A 22,716-nucleotide genomic window follows, 5' to 3' on the forward strand; every position below is an offset into this window, starting at 1 on the left:
ATTAAAAACCAGTTACCCAGAAAAAAACTCTTTAAACCGATTGAATGAGATTATGTGTGAATGCAGCAGGAAATTCGCAAGTGAGGGCTGACCTATGCGTTCGTTTCCACTCATTATGGATACTTCCTCATATATGTAATATTTATATACACAGCAAAACATTCATCGCGGCAGATTTACCTGGAGTAAATACAACACTTTGATTTCCACAGCATGCTTTTTTTTCTTCATGTCCTGCCTTCTGCGCGCTAACCCAAGGCATCACTCTGGAGTCTTTATTCTTTTTTGTTGTTGTTGTGAGAAAGCAGTGGAACATTTCATGCTGTGAAGTGAATGTGTGAACCCTGGTGAAAGTCTACCCTGTTCTTTGCATGTTCTCCAGTCATTCTCAGTGTTAACGTGTGAAAGCAGCTCCCGATCAAAGTGTATGTATGCCACTTATCTGCACATATACCCCCCCACACCTGATAAATTTCTAAAATATTTATTTTGTGACAATTTCAGAGAAGGCGACAAGGCTGCTCTCTCACATAAAAAGTTTCTCGTGTCCATGTCTATAAAAAAGAAAGCAGTATTGTATCGAAGAACACTAATCGGTAGCTTATGCTTTGTGACACTTTCACAATCTGTATTGTCTTCAAATCCCTGACCTCATAGAATTCCATCCCTCAGTTTCCTTGATATTTGGCACTTTTAGGCTACTGCGGCTTCAAATGTGGTGTAACACTTCATAGATTCATAAAGTTTATTTCTATCTTGGCTGTTTTACAAAATGTTTTGTTCTTGTTTTTTTTCGAACTATAAATCTAAGTCAAACAAAACTATACTATTGGCTGCAAAATAACAAAAATAAATACCTCTGAATGAGAGCTGAAACAGACGAACAGACTGTTGTCCAATCCTAAACCTGTGGTTCACATTTACAACTTTTTATTAAAAGCTTTTTCTTTCTTTCTTTTTTTTTTACATGAAAGAATATCTCTGGTTTGAAATGAGATCTTTCATTCAATTAACCAGTAACTTAATTCATCTTCTCTGAGCTTGAGCTCATCTGTTGCTGTTTCTTTGTTCGGCTCTAACTGAAAATTTCAAACCACTTTGGCCCGGAACCCAGTACATCCGTTGGTGACCGTGTCCAACGCACCGTTTCCTTTATTGTAGCCTGAACAACAATGAAGTGTGATATTTGAAAAAAGACAGATCCACCACCGGTGAGCTGCGAGCCACCAATCATTTGTAGTCTGGACCCACAGCGGCTTTTGAATCCCTCCTCCTCTTCCCACCTCTTCAAATTCATTGGCTGCCACAGGAGCAGCGACAATGTTTAATGCACCATGCGGTGTCCGGAGTTCAGTCAGTGAGAGGAAGCGCTCTCTGTGCTTAGAGCTGTGCTACGTGCAGGAAATCGTAAGTAACGAGTTTGGGTTGTACATTTAAAAAAAAAAAACACATCACATTTCGTCTAACAGACACAGGCAGACTTAGACCAGAATGCGGCATTGTTGCTGACCACCTCCACAGCAGCTGTCTGTCTGTCTGTGCGGAGTTTGACCGGGACGACGGACAAGGACAAAATGCCACTACGGGAAACAGTAACTCTGTGCCGTCTCGGACGAAAGGAAAAACCACAGATTGTCATTTAAATACCCACTTTGGAGCTAGCTTCCCAAACATCTGGATTTTTTTTCTCTTCTCTTTCCACACAGAGTAATTCACCTATCAGTTTTTCATCCTGAAGAACGGTGACTCACTGCAGGCAGAAGGCGAGCCGCTGCATCCTAATCAGACAGCGGAGAGGACTTCAGCTCATTGACATTACAGTCATACTTTGGAGCACTTTTTTTTTTCCTTTTTTCCCCACTGCGCTGCACTGTAGCGTGCGTGTACATCGGAGGCTTGTGGATTTTTTCCCTGCACAGAGACGGGAAGGAGGACACGGGTGGTACCTCGAGAAGTGGTTTAGGGGGAATAAAACTCCCCGAATCCCACTGGAATTGACTGTTTTCTTTCTTTCTTCCCTTTTGTTTATTTATTTTTGCTGTTATATTTCTGAAGGAATGGACCTGCTGCTCTTGGTAAGATTGTATTTTACATTCTTTACAAGCTCTCTGTTTTCATAATCATCCTTATGTCCGCGGCTCATTTCCAAGCGAATGTTATTTCTCTACCATCCCCATGCATGCGAATGCAACAGCTTCTTCCAAGGACTGTTGAGTCTCACGGAAAGAAAAAAAAGGCAGAGAGCATCAGTGCAGTGGATTACACGGCTGTGCTGAGATGTTGGCAGCTCATTTCTGAATTTTTATAGGGCTCATTTTAAATATCCGGATTATGCGAATTTGTTAATGCGTGTAACAGGCTCATTTTATACTCACTTATTCACACAGCCGCCACAATAGGCCATCCTCAGTTTTGTGCCCGCGTTGTAACCATATTATTAAAGTTGCTCTATTACAGTTCGCCATCCTCACCATGGGATTGGGGCATTATTTTGCTGGGGTCAGGTAGCGCAGCACACAACAGAGATAGATTAAAAACTACACTCAGAATCTTGTGTCTAATATTCAAGAATCTTCTTTTTGAAATATCTGGTGAATAATCTACAAGGAGAACCACTAATTGCCAGTAGATCTGGGCTGCCTAGTGTCTTCTCAAGGTTAACTAACTGACAAGCTTCCCCATAATTGTGGAGATGAATTACACATGAGCTGTGTTTCATTTTGGCTTGGCAGTAGATCTGATTTCTTACTGGCAGTGGAGCTTCTCTAGTTGATTTTGTGTTCATTCAGCTCACTAATTGATTTATATGTAACATATATATTTTCTGCTTTCTTTTTTAGGTGGTATGAGTAAGCACTTACAATGACTATTCTGTTTGGAGACTGGATCGCGATTATTGTTTAGATGAGTCTGGGTGCTCAGCTGAATATAAATTAGGTGTTCAGCACCACAGATTGCTTGCAGAGGAAGAAAGCGACAAAGCAAAGACAATCTTCAAAGACAAATGTCAAGACCTCGCATGATGAACAGAACTCTTTATTTCATCTGGAATAATAGAAACACCGAATTTGAACTAAATATCAACAGGTCATAAGAAACAAAACCATTGCACAGATTTAAGCCACTTTTACTGAGTGGAGATGCATCTTTCTATTTTCTTTTTCCTCCTCTTGTGGGCTCAAGCCCTGACATTGAAAAACTTGAATTACTCTGTCCCGGAGGAACAGGGTCCAGGGACAGTGATTGGGAACATTGCCAAAGATGCCAGGCTTGGAGTTGAACAGACTGGGCAGGGGGGACAGGGTAAAAAAGCCAACTTCAGGGTGCTGGAGAACTCAGCCCCTCATCTCATTGATGTGGACCCCCAAAGTGGACTCCTGTACACAAAGCAGCGCATTGACAGGGAAACATTGTGTAAGAGAAACCCCAAGTGCCAGCTTTCCATGGAGGTGTTTGCCAATGACAAGGAGATATGTATGATAAAAATAGATATTCAGGACATTAATGACAACTCGCCTATTTTTCCTTCCGATCAAATTGACATTGACATTTCTGAAAATGCAGTACCAGGAACACGCTTCCCCCTGACAAGTGCACATGACCCAGATGCAGGGGAAAACGGCTTGAAAACGTATCAAATAACACGTGATGATTACAATCTCTTTTCTTTGGAGGTTAAATCCCGAGGGGATGGAACCAAATTCCCAGAATTAGTTATCCAACGACCACTGGACCGAGAAGAACGCAGCCATCACACTCTTATTTTGTCTGCCACTGATGGAGGTGAATATCCTAGGTCAGGTACCATGCAGATAAATGTTAAAGTTATAGATTCCAATGATAACAGTCCAGTGTTTGATCAGCCAACTTATGTTGTGGAAATTCCTGAAAATTCAACTCCTGGTAAAGTCTTGATTGATTTAAATGCCACTGACCCTGATGAGGGGAACAATGGGCAAATAGTCTATTCTTTTAGTGGTTATGCCCCAGAGAGAATACGGGAGCTTTTCTCCATAGATTCCAGAACAGGGATCATAAAGATTCAAGGTGAAATTGACTACGAAGAGAGCCCAGTTATTGAAATTGACGTCCAGGCAAAGGATCTAGGTCCAAATCCAATCCCAGGCCACTGTAAAGTCACTGTAAAAGTGCTCGACAGGAATGATAACTGGCCATCTATTGGCTTCGTGTCTGTGAGACAGGGAGCCATCAGCGAGGCAGCACCCCCAGGCACCGTCATTGCTCTGGTCCGTGTCACAGACAAGGACTCAGGCAGAAATGGACAGCTTCAATGCAGAGTTCTGGGTAATGTCCCTTTTAAACTCGAGGAGAACTATGATAACTTCTACACAGTGGTAACTGACAGGCCTCTGGACAGGGAGGTGCAGGATGAGTACAATGTCACAATTGTGGCCAAAGACAATGGCATTCCTCCTCTAAACTCCACAAAATCTTTCACTGTCAAGATTCTGGATGAGAATGACAATGTTCCTCGCTTCACCAAGTCAGCCTACCTCCTTCAGATCCCTGAGAACAACATCCCTGGAGAGTACCTAGGTTCAGTTTTGGCACATGACCCAGACCTTGGCCAGAACGGCACTGTTTATTACAGTATAATCAACTCCAATGTGAGTGGGGGTGATGTTAATACCTATGTAAATGTAAATGCAGCTAATGGAGCCATTTATGCTGTGAGATCCTTTAACTATGAGCAAATAAAGTATTTTGACTTCAAGGTTCTTGCCAAAGATGCAGGATCTCCACACCTAGAGAGCAATGCTACAGTGCGCATAAGTGTTCTAGATGTCAATGACAACATTCCTGTCATAGTTTTGCCACTTCTCCAAAATGATACAGCTGAAATTCATGTTCCCCGAAATGTTGGTGTTGGCTACATTGTTACAACAGTTAGGGCAGTGGATAACGACTATGGTGAGAGTGGGAGGCTCACCTATGAGATCTCAGATGGCAATGAAGAGCACCTCTTTGAAATCGATCCAATGACTGGGGAGGTGCGAACAGCCCACCCATTCTGGGACGACGTAAGCCCCATTGTGGAACTTATCATTCGAGTGTCAGACCATGGTAAGCCAACTCTAACTGCTGCTGCCAGACTTATCATCAAGGCTTCCAATGGACGTCCTCCTGATGGGCTGCCACACATGAAAGACAATCAGAACTGGGACATGTCTCTGCCCCTTATTGTGACTTTAAGCATCATATCTATCCTGCTTCTGGCTGCCATGGTGACCATAGCGATCAAGTGCAAGCGGGAAAACAAGGAGATCCGTACTTATAATTGTCGCATTGCAGAGTACTCGCACCCTCAGCTGGGGAAAGGCAAGAAGAAGAAGATTAACAAAAACGACATCATGCTGGTGCAGAGCGAAGTGGAGGAGCGGGATGCCATGAATGTGATGAATGTGGTAAGCAGCCCTTCCTTGGCCACCTCTCCCATGTACTTTGACTACCAGACACGCCTGCCACTCAGCTCACCAAGGTCAGAGGTAATGTACCTCAAGCCCACTGCCAATAACCTCAGCGTGCCCCAAGGCCACGTGGGATGCCACACCAGCTTCACAGGCCCAGTCACCAGCACTACAGACACACCTACTAACCGCATGTCCATCATACAGGTAAGAGAAATTGCACTCCTCTCCTTCACTGCTGTGCCACGGTTTTTACGCCACAACCCTGACAAAGCTCCCATTTCCTACATCAACATTTGCCCCTTTGTTTTTTAAAATGAAAGAAAAATATGGCAAGGACAGGCAGTAGCAGAGAGGCCCACGAGCACTCAAAGAAAGACAAGAAAGGGAGGGATGAGCATTAGAAGGATTAAACAGTCACTCTAGTGCTCTCATAGAACAGAGCCAGTGACATCAACACTTATCAGCTGTCCCGACATACGTCATTTTAGCAGTTTTTTTTAAAATCAGTTTTACTGTAGTCATGTGTTGTTTGTCACTCTCCCATGTGACAAACTAAATATGCAGGATTTCCACACCTAGAGAGCAATGCCATTGCATTAGTGTTCTAGATGTCAGTGACAACATTGTCAACAACAACTCTGTCGCTGTCATTTTATTTGTATAAATAAAAAGAAATGTAGTCTGTAGCTGAATTAGAAGCTGTTTCTTTGTGGTGCCAATAACATTTAAACATACTCAACTATTCCAGTCATTTGATTTTATAATCAAATAATTAGATTAAGACATATATTTCTTTTACTTACCTGTATATTATGCTGTCATAATAAAAGCATTATGAGCTTTTGAGTAAATTTACTCCAAGCACTGACTGCTATGTGTTTGGTATGTCATGAAATTCTACAGCTCTTTGTGATTTACTCTTGTGGTTTTAATTCCTAGAGATAAGGAGATTGGACTTATTTTCACGGCTACTTTATACATCTTTGTGCGGAGTACTTGGGTGTATAAGCCTCTAACGTTAGAACTTCTCTGCGTCTTTGGCCTTAAGCCCATTAAAAGTCTGTCGTGGCAGATGAGGTTTTAAGTCTGCTTAAGACAGTGCTATGTAACACAATATATAATGGCTCGTCATGGCAAAGTTTACCATTGTTCAGTTTTCCTGTTTCCCTGTTGTTCCTGTTCAGGCATGAGTCGTAGTTTATGTTTCAACGTCATTTCGACGACGTGGCGGAGGACGTCGACGTAGACCCCTCCGCTGTAGCCTGATGTGCACCACCAGAAAATTCTAACTACATGTTGCGTAGACGTAGGCCGTAAGGGCTGTGATTGGTCTGCTCAGAATGTGATTTCCGGCAATTGCCTTTTCCGGTCTTAATGGCTCGTTGACATTCGAAGTTATCGAAAGTGAATTTGTTCATCCAGGTTGTAAAATCACACCAGTGAATTCACAACCAGTGTTGTAAATTCACCAGTTCCCAGCCTCGGCCGGTCGCACAGACCACCCCCGCAAACGTCTTCTCTCTCTCCTGTGCATCAACATTTGCAATTTAAGCATTTGTTCTTCAATATTGATGAGCTCCAACTGCAAATACAGCTGCTCCACCTCGGTTGCCATTGTTTACTGTTGTTAACTGTGACCGGAAGAAAAAGCAAGGATTCGGCTATAACCCCTGAAACCACACAAACATACGGCCACACCTCCCTACCTGGCATGGTGAATTGCAGAGAAACGTGTTCCCTCGACGCAGAACTTCGAATGTTCAATGACGACGTCACGTTAACGTTGTCAACGTTCTGGAAGAGTATGAATTAAGCTTAAGGCCACCCACCCTAAGTCTGGTTCTGGTGGATGTTTCCTCCTTCTAAAAGAGAGATTCTTTTTCTCCCTCCACTGTCACCAAATGCTTACTCAAAAGTTAAATGCTGGGTTCCTCTTGATGATACTGTAAAGAGAACACATTTTATGTTACCAATATAATTAGTAGAAATAATAATATTTTCTGGCTTTAGGTTGTTTGAGACAAAGATGATATCCGAATGGACTTCAACTATTAGTGTCTATATTGAGCTGTCTAGTCTTTTGTACCTCGATATTTTTACTAGATGTTGAAGTGATGATGACTGTGATCACATGTGACGTGTTCCCACTAGGGAGGAAAGCAAATGTCTGTTGTTCTCTCTCTCAGTCTTTGCCCTGCTTCTATTATGAACCAGCTGCATGGGGCAGAGGTCAGCACAAAGACCGTTGAGGCTTCCTAATCAGAGGGACAGAGTAATTGCTGGTCCATTCCACAGGCGGTTTCTCTACTAATCTGGTGATGATGAATTGGACCGCATTAGGCTGTCACGCATCCATTTGTAAACTTCCCTTTTCTCTCCCTTCAGACTGGCAAAGGAAAAAAATACAAGCAGCAACATCAGCAACACATTCCATAGTCTGTTGTTTACAAAGGGTCTCCAGGACGTATCAGGCGTGCATGGGTGCTCTGTTGTATTATTCAACAGAAACCTGTGTTGAGGGAGATGGCCCAAGGCATTAAGTTTCTTCAGAAGCCATACAGAATCGTATCACTTTCCTCCCTCCTCCCTCCTCCCTGCTCCATCCTCTTCTCTTCGTTCTTGTGGACAGTAAGTAACCTGAGTCAGGAGAGTGTCTATGGGAAAAATGTCAGGAAACAAAGACAGAATTCCCCTTCCATCGATCCCAAGGCCTCTCAGCCCATCTGTCACTACAGTTGTCACAGTGGTGAGGATAAATAGGAAAAATAAATAAAGAGAGGGATAACGTGGAAGAACATATTGCCTGCTCAGATTCACAAGGGTACCTTAGTGTTACTGTCTTCATCGTGCCTTGTGGAGCAACTGAATGTCCGCAACTTTCTGCAACTCGCCTTTCTCCATACAGCTGGCTGCCTCTAATACTTTATAGTGGTGCTCTGGCAGACATGCTAGGCTTTGTTTCTAGCTTGGAGAGGGGAATGATATGAACATATCAGCAGAGCTCTGTTGGCCTTATCGTTGTCACCACCCTGCCAGGACCCGGTTCAGTAGAGAGCTTTATTTCATTTGTGAAGAGAATTTCTGGGATAAGGAGATGGATGATATGTAATGATGCATAATTCCGCTGAAGGCGTTGAAGGGAATTACTCAGTCTGGAATCAATATTAGAAAGCAATCTACCTGAAAAAAATCCTTAATGTTCGGGACAAAAAGATTGCTGTATTTTACTCCAAAGAGTAAGCCTGTGTTTTTACATTTCATGAATATAGCCTCATCAGCTGTGGGGTCTGCTGACTGGTTCACAAGTTTCCCCTTTGGTTTGTTATTTAAGATGCATTTTTGTAACTTAAAACATCAACAGTAAACCTCTTGTTATTTCTATAATCTAACCAAATTAAACAGTCCTGTCTTTGTGTAAGACAGCCCAGGTTATTAAGGTACTGGTGATACAATGATTAAGGGGTGTCTGAAAGGCTACAAAAGCTGCCTTTAGGTGGCGCCATTCTGCCTTATGTGGGGTGGCACAGAGATGAGAGTGGGAAGGAGAAAGGGGGCTCCAGTCTCTGCTGACTTGACATTGTCAGTTGTCACTTTGTAGAAGGTTCCTTCTGCTCTAATGAAAAGTGTCAAACACAGAGACGTGAAATATAGTATATGTTTCTTCCAGGAACTGCCTCTCAGAGCATTTCTTTACAGTTTTGAATGACAATCATTGAATTTATAACTGCCCTGTATCCTTGGTATTTACGGTTCTGTTAGTACCACATATGAATTAGAGAAAACATCTTGAGAATTTACAATAAAAGGGTTTTGGAGGGGGTTTTCAAAATGACTGGTGGCCATAATCCTATTCACTGAATATAAAGACTGATGAAAAAAAGCTGTAAAGAGGTGTGACTGTGTTCATTTAAGCAGCGTGTTTACTATACAGGGGATTTTCAATCTTTTGATCTTTTTAGGTTGAGAATATGCATGCCAACAATTTAGCTGGAGCAGATGTTGAGAAAGGATGCTTCTAGGAACGGTCTTACTCTGCATAATTTAGGGACATTGTGTGCGTGTGTGTGTGGGGGGGTGTAACATCATTGTGTATTCCAGGCATGTGATTTAAGCCTTTAGCTGGCAGGCTCTGTGACAGAGCCCCTCTCTTTTATGAGCGTGACAATCTTGCGTTTGTCCGAACCTTGAAACACCCTTCCTCTGAAAAATACACACACACACACACACACACACCCACACACGCACACACCCATGTGTACACGAACACAAAGATGCACATGTTGGGCTGTTTTTAAGGATTCACCGAAAAGTCTTATCAAAGCCTGAGCTGAATATTGTATTGAAATTGCTTCAACACTTCACTGGCTACTGAGCCAATGAACAGAAAAACGCTCTTTATTTCATTTCTCTTCCTCCATCTTTAGATAACTGCTTTCCCTGTGGAGCTTCCTATGGAACAAGTTTGCCAAACCTGTTTATATTGAAGCTTGTATGCAGACAGGATTTTGCAGATCAGCAACTAGGTGCGCAAACAGTCATTAAATAGAATGAGAGACGGCTCAAGAAACCTCCAATATGTGTACATTTGTCCCCCAGTGGAGCTTCCGAGTCACTAGGCCAGATTTGTTTTATTTGAGCTTGCCAGTACATAAGATATATTATCTTGCCTCAGGGTGTATTTTCAGATTTCCTCAAATAAACTTGCCCCTGTACTGTACATAACACAACACGCTGAATTTCTAAATTATTAATGGGCACTTTTATTTCTCTCCGTGCCCCCCCCCAAAGCTGATATGATAGATACAGCTGAGAGGAAGTGCAGTCAGACCACAAAGCGTTGCTTGAGGGACTAACAATAAATTGTTTTATCTCTCATTTGAACATAGAACTTTGTATTAAATGCTTTGTTTATTAGCTGCCATCACCGATGTTTTATCTGCGGTGCTTTCAGAGGTGCTTGCTTCCATATAGAGGCATCACAATGTCTTGAAGCTGTAGTAGCTGTGTAAGGCACAGCACAAGCTATATTTGCACCCTCTTTCATTAATAAGTCATAACGTTTAACAAATCAGAGGAAAAGCGGGAGATGTCACGATAAACATCTGAGGTCTCTTGCTACATATTTATGAACACGAGCGGAAGAGTATGGCTGAACGCAGGGTAAGTGGGAAAACAAGCTACTTACTATCTGATATAAGCGGAATTTGAGCATTCATTTGTCTGCTTGCAGTTTGAGGCAGCATGAAAGAAAGAGTGGAGATGACTGCAGTAACCTCTCAAATGGCCTATTCAGTTTTGCTCTCCTGACAATTTGGCTATTATATTTTTGAGTTTTATAAAAGAACAAAGGATAACAGCCAAGGATATTAGGTCTGATTGCAATACACACATCCACTGCTTTTACCTTTCCCATTTATTTCTAATGTTTTCATTGACCAGTATTCACATGAGAAATACTAAACTGACAGGGGCAAGAAACTCAGTACAGTTGTTCAAATATATATGCACTAACTGCTTCATTACATATGTTGATATTATGAGTAACCAGAAAGTTTGCTGGAGATTTCAGGCAGCTGTGGAAGTGAATATTTTATTCAGTGCAAGTTTTAAAAAATCCAAGTAACCCTACTAAATAATTGATATGTAGGTTCCAGGCTATGCTCACCACTACACACAACTTCTCTGTGTAACTTAAAACAGACTCCACTAGTCTCAAACTGTAGGAAGACATGGAGCAGTCTTACTGGTCGTCCACTCAGCTTCCTTTCAGCCAGCTGTTGTGCATTCTTATGGACACAGCACTTTGCTGTGCTGCATAATTTCATTAGTTTGACAGACCCTCCAATCTAGCTATGCAGGGCAACAAAGGAATTTTATTTATTAATTTATCTTTTGCATGCATAGAGAAAGAGACAGGAAATGAGAACACAAGTCGACCTCCATGATAGCCAGATAGGCCGGACACATTAAACCAATTTTCTTAGTTCAGTAGGAAGCAGCCGATTGGAGATGACACGGGCATGATAATAAGACTGTGGCTTGTCAGTAGACATTCGCTCCAACATTATTGTGTGTTTGTGTATGCCTGAGTGTGTTTGTGATGGAGAGGAAATGGATGGTCAGGACTTTTTGCCTAATTCACTGATGCCTGAGCTTCAGAATTTCATGTCTCTCTGTTGAGTAGCAGGAGTCGCTGATTTGCTTGGTTTACTCTCTGTAGACAGGCCCAGTATGACTTACTAATTACTTTACTATTCTGGCTGCTTAGAGCATGACTGGTGTCATTTTTTATATTTGTGCCTATTGTCTTTTGTGGCAGTGTACCTTTCTTTCCTTACCTTGTTGAGTCTTCCAGTTGCCCATATTTCTATTATGCTGCAGGTGCATGGCTACACATGGATCTGTGCTTTTCGTACCTGACAACCCTTCTGGTGTAATCTATTTTCTTTTCTAGTATGAGCTGCCTTCAATACTTGATTTTTTTGGAGGAAAAGGATGATTGGGACAAAATAGATCTGCATGCTCCCAGTTACCTTGGTGCTGCTGGCATTGTGCTCAAACAAGTCAGGCACAAGAAGCCAACCTGGCATTAACAGAGGCTGTAAAAACAAGAGAACAAAACATAACCTTCACAGTGGAGGAATCTATGATTCAGCTGCCATGTGCCCACGCGTCTGCGTGTGTGTTCATATGTGCACACACAGACGTGCACCTGTGCTACCACCAGCTGTGTTCTGAAGCACAGGTCTTGCTGGTTTTCTCAGATTGAAATGGGCTTCCCTGTTGGGGCTGCCTGCCCCCCGAAGGCTTTAGATCCCCCCCCCGGGGTCCTTAGACTCAACGTTTTAAGCAGCAGGGTGCCTTAGATGCAGCATAAGATGGGTATAGATAGGAATGACCACACAGTAATGTGTGGCAAAATGCACGGCACACAAAGGGTCGCACAGGTGTACGTGACATGGTGATGTATTCTTTGAGCTGCCAGCAGTTAGGTCTCCTCGCTGTAAATCAAACACTCTCAAAGTCAAACAAAGTAGAGCTCGCTCTGCTGTGTCTTGGCATGGGTCCAGCCTGCGAGTGCTTTTATTTCTGCCACATCTTCTTTCACTGTGCCCCCTAGGCACGTGCTGTTGAAACAACACACAGCTCAGAGAATGAGTTATGTGAATCTGCTCTCACCTTCTATCTCATTAGTATAAGAGAAATGATTTATCCCCCCCCCCCCCCCCGCCTGAACCTCTCTCCTTGTCCTTGCCTTTTACAGTTCAGCACTACTTCAGCTTCATCAGTAATGTGATTAATTGTTTGGAGGGACATACCATGCATACCATCTCATTTGCTATAATTTCACCTAACTGCATGTCAAAACATGCGGCTATAAAATGACTTCTTCTCCCCCTTGCAGTCACTGGAGTACATTACTGTCAGGTCACAAACCAGGAAATTATGATTTGGTTCGCGATTTGAGCAGCATTTAGTGTAATCCTATGTTTGTGTGCGCTTGCTGTTTTTGAGAGTTTGACACTAAAGTGAGTGATCTGCCATCTTTTCTGTTGCTGCCCATATCTGTAGCACAGTTTGAAATCTGACCCCCATGTCTAAAGCCCTGTGTGTGCCTGAGGGGAATTGACTGCCACTGTGTTTTGCAGTGGCTGTCATGTGTTTGTGGCAACAGAGCCGAGTGATTCGGCACTCTGAGTTGTTATTGCCTAAACAAAAGGCCCGCTAAGTGGTGGGCACACAAGATTTGTCATCAGACATTGTCTGTGTCTGTTCTTAAGGGTAGTAGCGTTGAAGCTGAGCGCTAATGGCAGATTGAAAATGGTATATTTGACCGCTCTCCTCCTCTTCTATTGTACTACACAGATGTAGTCAGTTTGCCCCTCACTGGGTTTATGTCTTGGATAGAAATCTTTTTTGGGCCCTTTAGCATTCAGATCAATTGTTGGTTTGTTGTGTTTTGTATTGATTTTGCTCTGTTTGGAACTGAAATACTGTTTTTCATTATCTATTGCTCTGAGCATTGTTTAAAAGAAAAAAAAAAAACAAAAGACGGAAGAAGACCCAGTGCTTGTACTCTTCCTGCCTTTTGCTCTCCTTTTGCGATTTTCCTTCTTTCTTTCAGCTCTTGTCTTCTCAGATAAGCGTTGCAATTGCTCATGTTACTGACGACCCAGGCCAAATTCATAATGATGAGATTATCTTGTCAACAGTACAGGGTGTATATGTCTGCTGTATTGATCTGTGCGCAGTCCTAATAAATGAAGTACCACAATGGAAGCGTTGGCTCAATGATAACTCTGAGCAGATCTTGCTATTTATACACTCTCAGCGCTGCTGAGATGATGAATGGAGCCTTTTCCATTTTCTTCTTGTTTTTTTTCTTGTCTCAATTCGTCTCTCCTCTTTTCTCTTCTCTCCTCTCCTCTCCTTTCCTCAACTCTCTCTAAGGTCATGCTGACAAGCTGAGTTGATGTGCTCGATGGTAGAGAAAGATGGGTGCTGCTGAGGCAGGAACCTATCGGATAGACTACAAGGGAGGGAGAATGGGAAGGAAACAAATTACCAGCGCTGCAGCTAGAGCCTGTGTTTGTCTTTGAAAGACTGAGGTTTGAAGGGGAGTTTATATATGCATTTGAAGAGAAGGTCAGCGGGGTTTAGAGGTTGAGACTATGTGTGATTGTTTCTTCAGTGGGCTAGCTGATTCTCTGACAGATTCTTAATGCACCATAGACACACTTAAGAGACTGAGAGAAAGTGGCATCCGACTCTTGACAAAAGAGCATTATTCTAAAGCCTGTTCTGTCAGCTTTTACCCAGGTGTATACACATTTCCTTCCTCTCCTCCATCCTTCTTTTTCTGGCTCCTCCCTTGCCAAGATACTTTACCCCCATTGACCTGATTCATTTACATGAGATAGGTCACCTTGATATGAAATATAGTCCATCTGCTATGTGTGTGTGTGTGTGTGTGTGTATAGATAGAGAGAGACACAGAGAGGGAGAACCCAGTTGTGTGTATGTACACTTTCGCATGTATCGACATTAGACAAATGGGTTCATTCTGCATCTGCATTTGTGTTTATATATCTGCATCTGGCAGTTATTCTGGGGGTTCAGGAACCATTTAAAAGCCTTTCAATCACAGAATACCCCTCCCTCATGAGCTCAAATTGAACCATTTTGTTCTTTCATATTTTTAGTCACAGGCCCTCAGCTTCTGTCTTTTTGATCCACCAACAAGTCTACAATTTGTGCATGTTTTGTTTCACAACTAGATTATAAAACACTTGTTTTCTTAGAAACATTTGTTTATTGGATAAGAAGACTTGATAATATCAATTTGACAGTGTAATGAATGTACTGTTAAGTTAAATGCTCACCCACAACATGCCTATTTAGATATTAATCCAAACACTGAAAGACACGGGTGTTTCTTACGTTTATTTGATTATTGCTTCTTTTGTGCTCCGGCTTCTCTTGACATATTATCCATTATATGGAAATTTCTCATTACTGTATTTTGCCCACTATAAGGCTCAGCTGATTATAAAGCGCACCCTCAATTATGGGGTCCATTTCAGTACTTAACCCATACATAAGATGCACCTGATTATAAGGCGTACGTATTTCGTAATGTTCTCTGATTGGTTTATCGCTGCCAGCACACGTCGCGCATGTATTACGTCCCTGTGTCAGCGGGAAATGGTCTGACGGTCAAGGACAACATCGTCGCTCGTTTTTACACTTATTACACAGCTTATTACACTTTTTTAAACTGCACATGGGTCTGCATCACCCATCTCAGACTGAAGAACATTCACTCACTGGGACATGGGCCAAAGCATTAATGATGACACGATTCAATCGCTAAATACGAGCTCGATACAATCTTTGCCCCATTCAGAGTGAATGCCTGGGATCCGCCTAACCCTGGATTCACACCGAATGCAAAGCGAGCGACGGAAGTGGCCAGTTGCCATTCTTTTCCAGTGTGCAAGAGCGAAGAAGCGCGGCAAAAGTGAACGTGGCGGTGAGCGGCGCCAAGGGAGAGCGGTGACTGATGCCGAGGGGGATTAATGCCCCGATGAATGCTCGGCGCTCCCCGCGGTAAATTCAAAATGGCGGTATTATTTGGCGCATGGCCGTTATTTGTGAAAATTTAAGGCTTTTAGGTGCGCCTTATGGTGCAGAAAATACCCCTCATCATCATTTATGGAGTTTGCATAAGTGTGACTTAATCTTTTTAGGAAGACTTTATCAAATAAGGTTATTTATTTAATCAGTAACTTAATAGAAGTCATTGTGGTTTTAAGAAAATATGCCTATATTTAATTTCTAGACAATAGTAGAAAGATAAGACATGATTGCGAGAGGTGAAACGTGAACCAAATCAGAAGTGAGAAAAGGTGCAGTCCTCTGATTGGCCACTTGAGGCTGTCATTAAAATTGTTAATTCTCATAGACCTAATTGCTAAGATGATGAACATTACAGCAGTAATAAACAAATAAAATGTCTCTGTTTTGTCTCTGTGACTAACTGCTTTAACACCTGACAGCTGCACATGAGATTACTTTTTTAAAAATCAAGACTTAAAATTATGCATTTATGGACTGCTACATTTTTGAGTGGCTAAAGTTACCAAATGCACACGAGTAAAGTCCTCAGGTTGTTTTTTTTTTTCAGGTGCACCCCTTTCACAACACTTCTTGCTGCAAATCCAAAGACTCATATCTAAGCTTAGCTTGGCATCAAGGCTGCAAACAAAAGTTCCAGTGTGGCTGTGTTTACAAAACAAAACAAAACAAAACAATTAAAATGGAAAAATTCCACCCATGTGGTGGAAACTTGTTTTTACCATAGACATTACAATATCAAAGTGCACGAATGGTCCCCAAACGGTAGATGCTTTATCTTTCCAGCTCCCTTTTACGGTACTTTGATTGCACCTTCAAAATTAGTACATTTTGTAACTTTTTGTCTACCCATTAAGGAACAAATCTCAATCCCTAGTGACTAGTACAAATATCAACCTATACAGAGGATAAAAGAAAGAAAAGAAATACCCTTAAATTTACAAATCCAGAGAAAATCCACTGAGATACAGGGAGAACGTGCAAATTCCACACAGCTAAGTTTCAAATTAGAACCCTCTTTGCTGTGAGGAGATAGTCCACCACACCACCCATGCAGCCCCGCACAGGCAGATAGAACTAGAAGAAAAAGAATAATGAAGGAACAGAAAGAATGCCGACAGAGCTTAGCGATGTAATTGTCACAATGCTTATTAGAAAACTCAAAAGGGAAAATGGGAAGTAACTACAATAACAAGCGAAAGCATTGAACTATCTCACAGTGATCGAATTAACAAACTCACTTTACAACAAAGAAAAATCCTGCCATTAGGTTTAATAGAAGATGTTAAAAAAGCTCAGAGTAAGCTAAGTTGAGCGTATCTGTTTGCCTGTACTTAAAGGTTGTTAAAGGTACAATTATGTGCCCTTAGTTGCTTGTGATGATTTTGTTTCTTTATAATTAAACAGGTCCCAAGGATTTACTCTAAAGAGGAGACTTTTTCAACAACTATACCATTGGGTACAAAAGTGAGACCTCTATTTCTCTTTTTGTACGTTTCATACTTACAGTCTATAAAGGGGTTTCTATAATCCAAATTAACTCTCAAAAAGAAAGAAAACGGGCATGTTTACCAAGCTGAAAGAGGAGACCTCTGTTTACATAGGTGATCTCTTCTGTAAGTGTACGATGACTGCAGCCATTGTTTTTTTTCCACCTTGTTAACCACTCAAAGCACACTCACAGCAATGCTTAATTTATACAGTTTTACAGGCCACCTAGAGCTTTTTCTGTCCTTATGAGTATGCATCAAAGCCAGCGTGTGGTTCAGTGTCTTGCCCAAGGGCACTTAGACATGAGTCTGGCAACGCTGGAAATCAAACCACCAACTTTCCATTTGGCAGAAGACAGCGCATCCTTCTGAGCAACGACCGGCGCGATCTACCTCTGTAACAGCTTTGAATTTTGGGGCTGAGTTGGCTTTGGATTAATGAGGGTGAGGCAAGGTCGATGCTGACGCGAGACTTCAGTTCACCGCAAAGCTGTAACTATTGATGAGCAAGTAGTGAATGATTAGCATGGGCCTCGATCACTTGCTTCACCCTCTCTTTTTTTAATGCTTCCCCCAAAGTTTAACTTCACACAAAGTCCTCCACCTAGTTTCCCAAAATTGTACACATTTCTACTTTATAAATAATCATAAAGCAGAATATAAGATGTGTCTATACAAAATTAACAAAAGATATTGAGGGAAAAAAAAGAAAAACTGTAAGTTTGTCTTTTTTCAGGAGTGTGTGTGACTCTCTGTGTGTGTTTGTTATGATGAATAAACATCTATGCCAACAGCTACACTGTTACACCTGGGGTTAATCTGCCGCAGATGTTTATTGGGCTGATAGGAGTTGAAACATGCTGGGCAGTGTCGACCCTCCTTCTACTGCGCAGAAAAGTGTCCTCTGAGCAAGCTCCAAACATGACAGCTGATATTTACTTTCCTATAAAGTTGTTGCCAGACTTGTCGCATTTATGAAAAATGATGCCGTTAGAAACTGACAACATTCAACATTAATATCACAGAATAGCGAATTTAACAAAGCATTTATTTCTTTAGAAAAGATAGACCGAGGAATGTTTTTCTTGTCTGTTTTTCAGAAACTGCATCACGGCACCTTTCAGTCTTTACATCGAGAACTGTGACTTAGCTTTGTTGTATGTGAACTCCTGGTCTTGTCTAATCATTTTTTAGTTAGTTGTCATCTATTGTCAACAGCTGAAGATTCTGTCTTTTTTTGTTTTTTTTCACTCAACCACACACAGATCTGCAAGTAGTTCAGAATACAAGCTCAGGAGTAACACATGCACATTCTCAGTCACCGGTGCATTCATATTGCATCTTTATGCAATGAAGTATCAGTGTGTCCTGTATTCGACTATGTTTCACTGGTGAAAATGAATGGTTTGTTGAGAGTGATTTGGCTTTTTGGAAGTAGATCCAGGAAGTCAATTCAGGTGAGTCGAGTGGCATGCCTGCTAAGCAAGTATGTTCCTTCAGTGGGACAAGCAAACATTCACACTTCCGCACACACTGGCTATATTTACTGCATGGGTCTTACTGAAGACCTATGCCTGCCCTAACTGCCACAGGCCTAAATCAGTACCTGCACCCTAACCTTCAACTGAAGCTACCCATGGCCCATTCTTTAAAGACATCTTCATCCGATACTATAATGATTTTTATTTAGTTTACTTGCTGTTTGTCCCCAAAAGAAAGGCTGGTCCTCACAATGAAACTGTGTAAACAGATTTATGTCTCCACAGTATGAATAATACAAGTCCACACATGCGCACACACTCGTGCGCCCGCACACACACACACACACATATAGAGATTCTCTCACACATGTAGACACCAATTCCCTGGTCTGGCAGAAGAGGATTATGGCAGACTTCTCACTCAGCTCCAAAACCCCAGGGTCAGTCATATGAATTCACTCAATTTGAATTTAGTTTGCAGCTTGTTAGGCTATGCATTGTGCCAGTGCCACCCAGATGAAACTGGAATTATTTTTTCTGCTTGAATATCCCAATCACATGGCATTTTAGTGATCCCATCGCCTGTTTGCCTAAAGACAAACGCACAGCAGCTTGTAATGCAGTGCAAATTGACTAAATTGCGTCCGTAGGGCTTGTTTTTTTAAACGTTAAAAAAAAAAAAAAAAAAGAATAGATGACCTGTAAAAATCAGGCAACAATATGATTTTTAAAAGATTTTTTATTTTTTTTGCTTCAAGGCCCTCATTGGTCCAGTGAGCAGTGCTGGACTAAATAATATGGAAAGAAAATGGCAGCATAAGAAGGTGAAAACGTCACATATGTACTACATAGTGGTTGCAGCCTATGTATGTATTGAAGGCTGCCTCAATGTCGGTGATCTCTGGATATCTCAGACATGCTGAATTTTGATCAGTCTTCATAAGTAACAATTGGCCACGATGGTGACAGAGCGAGCCATCATATGTGTGAAATATTTGTCATTCATGCAAGATTGATCAGTGCATAAACTGATGTATGCATGAAGCAGGAGGTCACCTTTTTACCACAACATATTATATTGCTGTGAGAACTGATATTTGCCCGCCCTGCACACTGAAGTTGAGTAAAACATACATGCACTAGATTAGTTGTAAATTGACCTTTTCAGTGTGTTTAAACTTGTGTAACCGGTGATGTAATAAAGAACTGAGATATTTTTTTATTACATTTACAGAGTCAAAAACAACGGGACAGCACTGCTGTTAATTAGTTCAATGACCTGTCTTTTATGAATATTTTTAAAAGCAGACCCCACACCAAATTAACTCCATTCTTACTCGCGTGCGCTAATCCGTCAATGTGATAGCATGCAGCACAGACTAAGATAGACGTCAACACTTTTACAGTGAAGTAACTAGGCTACACATTCAGTTATACACTCAGCATGTTCTGTTGCCTCCTCATTATTGATAAAGTAGCTTTGAAAGGAGCTCAAGATTAAATCAATCTGCTTTTCAACAAGATCCCTTTTTCTTTTCTTCTGTTACAAAGGTTAGGTTTATTGACTGAAGCATTCGTTTATTTTATTTCATACAGCAGGTGTGTTGTTAAATGGGTCACAGTAAAATTGGTTTTGTTTGCTTCCATTTAGAAAATGTCGACAGTTTCCAATGTGGCAGCTTATTGTAATCTTTACCCGAGGGGATGCTGGTCAACATTATGATTTATGAGTAATGTTCTTTTTTAGTTAGATAAGGATGATTCATTCAATTACAAATGAATCAGCCCATTAATAAATCAATTACATGCAATAAAGATTAAAAAAAAACAGTGTTTTTTTTTTCTTTTTTTAAATTAGTGGTAAACAGATTATCCTGGATTACTAAATGCTCATTAAAACAAGATTTCTGAGCCATTTTATTGGGGCTGTATTTAGTTTACCCTATCACTGAATTTTCCATACATTATAAACTAGGCCAGGCCTTAAGGTCTCTAGCACCTGAAATACTGTGTGAATGGGCTGTTTGTGCAAGTTCAAGTATATTCACCATCTTTTAGGGTTTGCATTTTATTACATCCTATGTGAGTTGACTCTCAATATGATAATGACAGGTTCAAGACGAAGTTTAGCAATGCCCTGTTGACCATGTCTTCGATTCAGGGTGTGTTTATTCCTTGGAGTGTTCTTTTCATGCTCTTTAAACGTAATTTAGTCTCAGAGTTTAAATGACAAACATTATTGCCAATAGATGAATGTGCTTTACAAAAAGAGCTCCTAAAACCGGCGGACTCTCAAAGCTGTTACTGTTACAGGCAAAATGCAGCTATCTGACTTGCACGTAAGAAATCTACCTCAGAAATGAGAATAAAGTAGTAATTTGTAGACGGAGAAGAAAATTATATCTGTGCTTGCTCAGGCTCTTTTTCAAATAGAATAATAGATTATCAGTAACAGCGCAGACTCTCTCTTTTTTACTTTTTCGCCTTTTATTGATTTATTCTGTTTCATAGTGTGGATAGAAAAACAAGTCAACTTTTTCCATTATATTATTCTTTTTTTAATCTTTATTTTTTCTTTTCCATTTGAAGTGTTTCCTTTTTGAGACTGAACTCCATAAAAGTTATGCTGGTAAGACGTCTTAGAGTTTTCCACTGGTCTGCTGATAGGCAGCTATCATGACACGTTGTGGTCAACCAAAATACAAGTCAATCAATGAGGGTGGTTGCTTATTAATCATTTATATTGAATCTTTGCTGGCGAGTTATGTATAAGCAATGGAGAGGTTGTGCTGTTTAGACCATTCTATATGAAAGCCTCCAGAGTGCCACTTATCCCTGTTTAATGAAGGAAAGAGAGTCACATGAACGTGAACGTTCACACACACACAAAAAGGAAAAATTAATAAACACAAAAGCGATGCAAGTCGGTTTGAATTATGAAATTATGGTTAACAAAATGAGATTATTGAGTTGGATTAAAGTGTGAGTCTTCTGCTTCATAATAAACCTACAATTTTACAAAAAGCCCAGCTGTAATTTTATTAAGAACAGTCAGTCATATTTCAAGGCAGCAGCAACACTAACATGCATAATGTTAACCTTATTCAGCCTGAATTGCATTGGATGCCTTGTACTCAAGTCAAATTCACTACAATTAGAGATGGGGGCAGAGAAAAGACTGTCATTAAGAAAGATCCTTCACATGACTCATTGCACAGTGTGGGACAAACACACTGTGGTATGGAGAACAATCAGCTCTGCTTTTGACTCACTGCAGCAAATCTTTCTGTAGAAAACCCTGCTGCAAGGGCCTGCTTATCTATATGCTGTCGTATAGCCAGGAAAAAAAAGCATATGGAGTCGAGACTGCGACTGAATGATATATCTCAAAGATACCAAGCAACAGGGAACGATGGAGCCTGCATCTCAGCATCGCGTATTTGGATACTGAGAGCAATAAGTAATAATTTGGAAAGCACTTAACATTGACCTGTGGCCAGTAAATCTTACTTTGAAATTATTAACAAAATGGACAGACTGAAAGATTTTCTGGACTGCAGTGTGAGTGTTGTGGTTCAGATGAGGAACCCAACGGACTTGTGTGAAAAACGTTCCTTGTTGGTGATTCCCAGCCCGACAAAATAAATCTTTTAAAGTTTTTTCTTAACTTTACTCAGGTTTGCTGAGCATGTATCCTTGGTTCCAGCTGTACCTCGTGTCCCTTCTGCATTCGCACTTGTTCGTACTTGGGGGATACAACTTTAACTGCTATTTTAAACCTTTGTCAACAACACAGCTCACCCAGGCACTTTGGAATTGTGCTATAGGAGTTTATTTGAGTGTTGCTGACATAAAGTAGAATTTAAACCAGCAGAGAATATCACAGAGAGCATTTCCTTTTTTGTCACAACAATAATTGCAAATGATGCACTTCTCTTTTTGCTGGCTTTTCAATAGCTTTAATTGTGGGAAAGAATAAAGACTGTGGCAAACATGAATAATCTAGAATTAGTCATGCAGACACGTACAGGATGTCCTCTGTGTTCCCCTTCACAGTTAGATTGCCCTATAATAATTCCAGGAAGACGTCTTATTTGTGCTTCCCATGCTCACCTTTAGTCTTTACTTTATTTGCTCTGACCAAACAATCCGCATAGTGCTGTTCCAATATAGGAT

The 22,716-nt window shown here is 41.1% G+C and overlaps 1 protein-coding gene across 4 annotated transcripts in view; it reads left to right on the forward strand.

Annotated features, from left to right (window-relative positions):
• Nucleotides 1-1,325: 1,325 nt before the first annotated feature.
• The window catches only part of pcdh17 (protocadherin 17), a 57,732-nt gene continuing 36,341 nt past the window's right edge, over nt 1,326-22,716 (forward strand). For 2 of the 4 annotated variants that reach the window (XM_072380791.1, XM_072380792.1), the window contains exons 1-2: nt 1,326-2,075; nt 2,841-5,426. In XM_072380791.1, coding sequence (XP_072236892.1) covers nt 3,141-5,426 — 2,286 coding nt within the window. In that variant the 5' untranslated portion in view covers nt 1,326-2,075; nt 2,841-3,140. Of the gene's footprint in view, nt 2,076-2,840; nt 5,637-22,716 lie in introns of all 4 variants that reach the window. The other 2 variants (XM_072380789.1, XM_072380790.1) reach the window with 1 other exon arrangement.

The sequence above is a fragment of the Leuresthes tenuis genome, unplaced genomic scaffold, assembly GCF_036924035.1.
Source record: "Leuresthes tenuis unplaced genomic scaffold, fLeuTen1.0.hap1 SCAF_2, whole genome shotgun sequence".
Classification (NCBI taxonomy): Eukaryota; Metazoa; Chordata; class Actinopteri; order Atheriniformes; family Atherinopsidae; genus Leuresthes; species Leuresthes tenuis.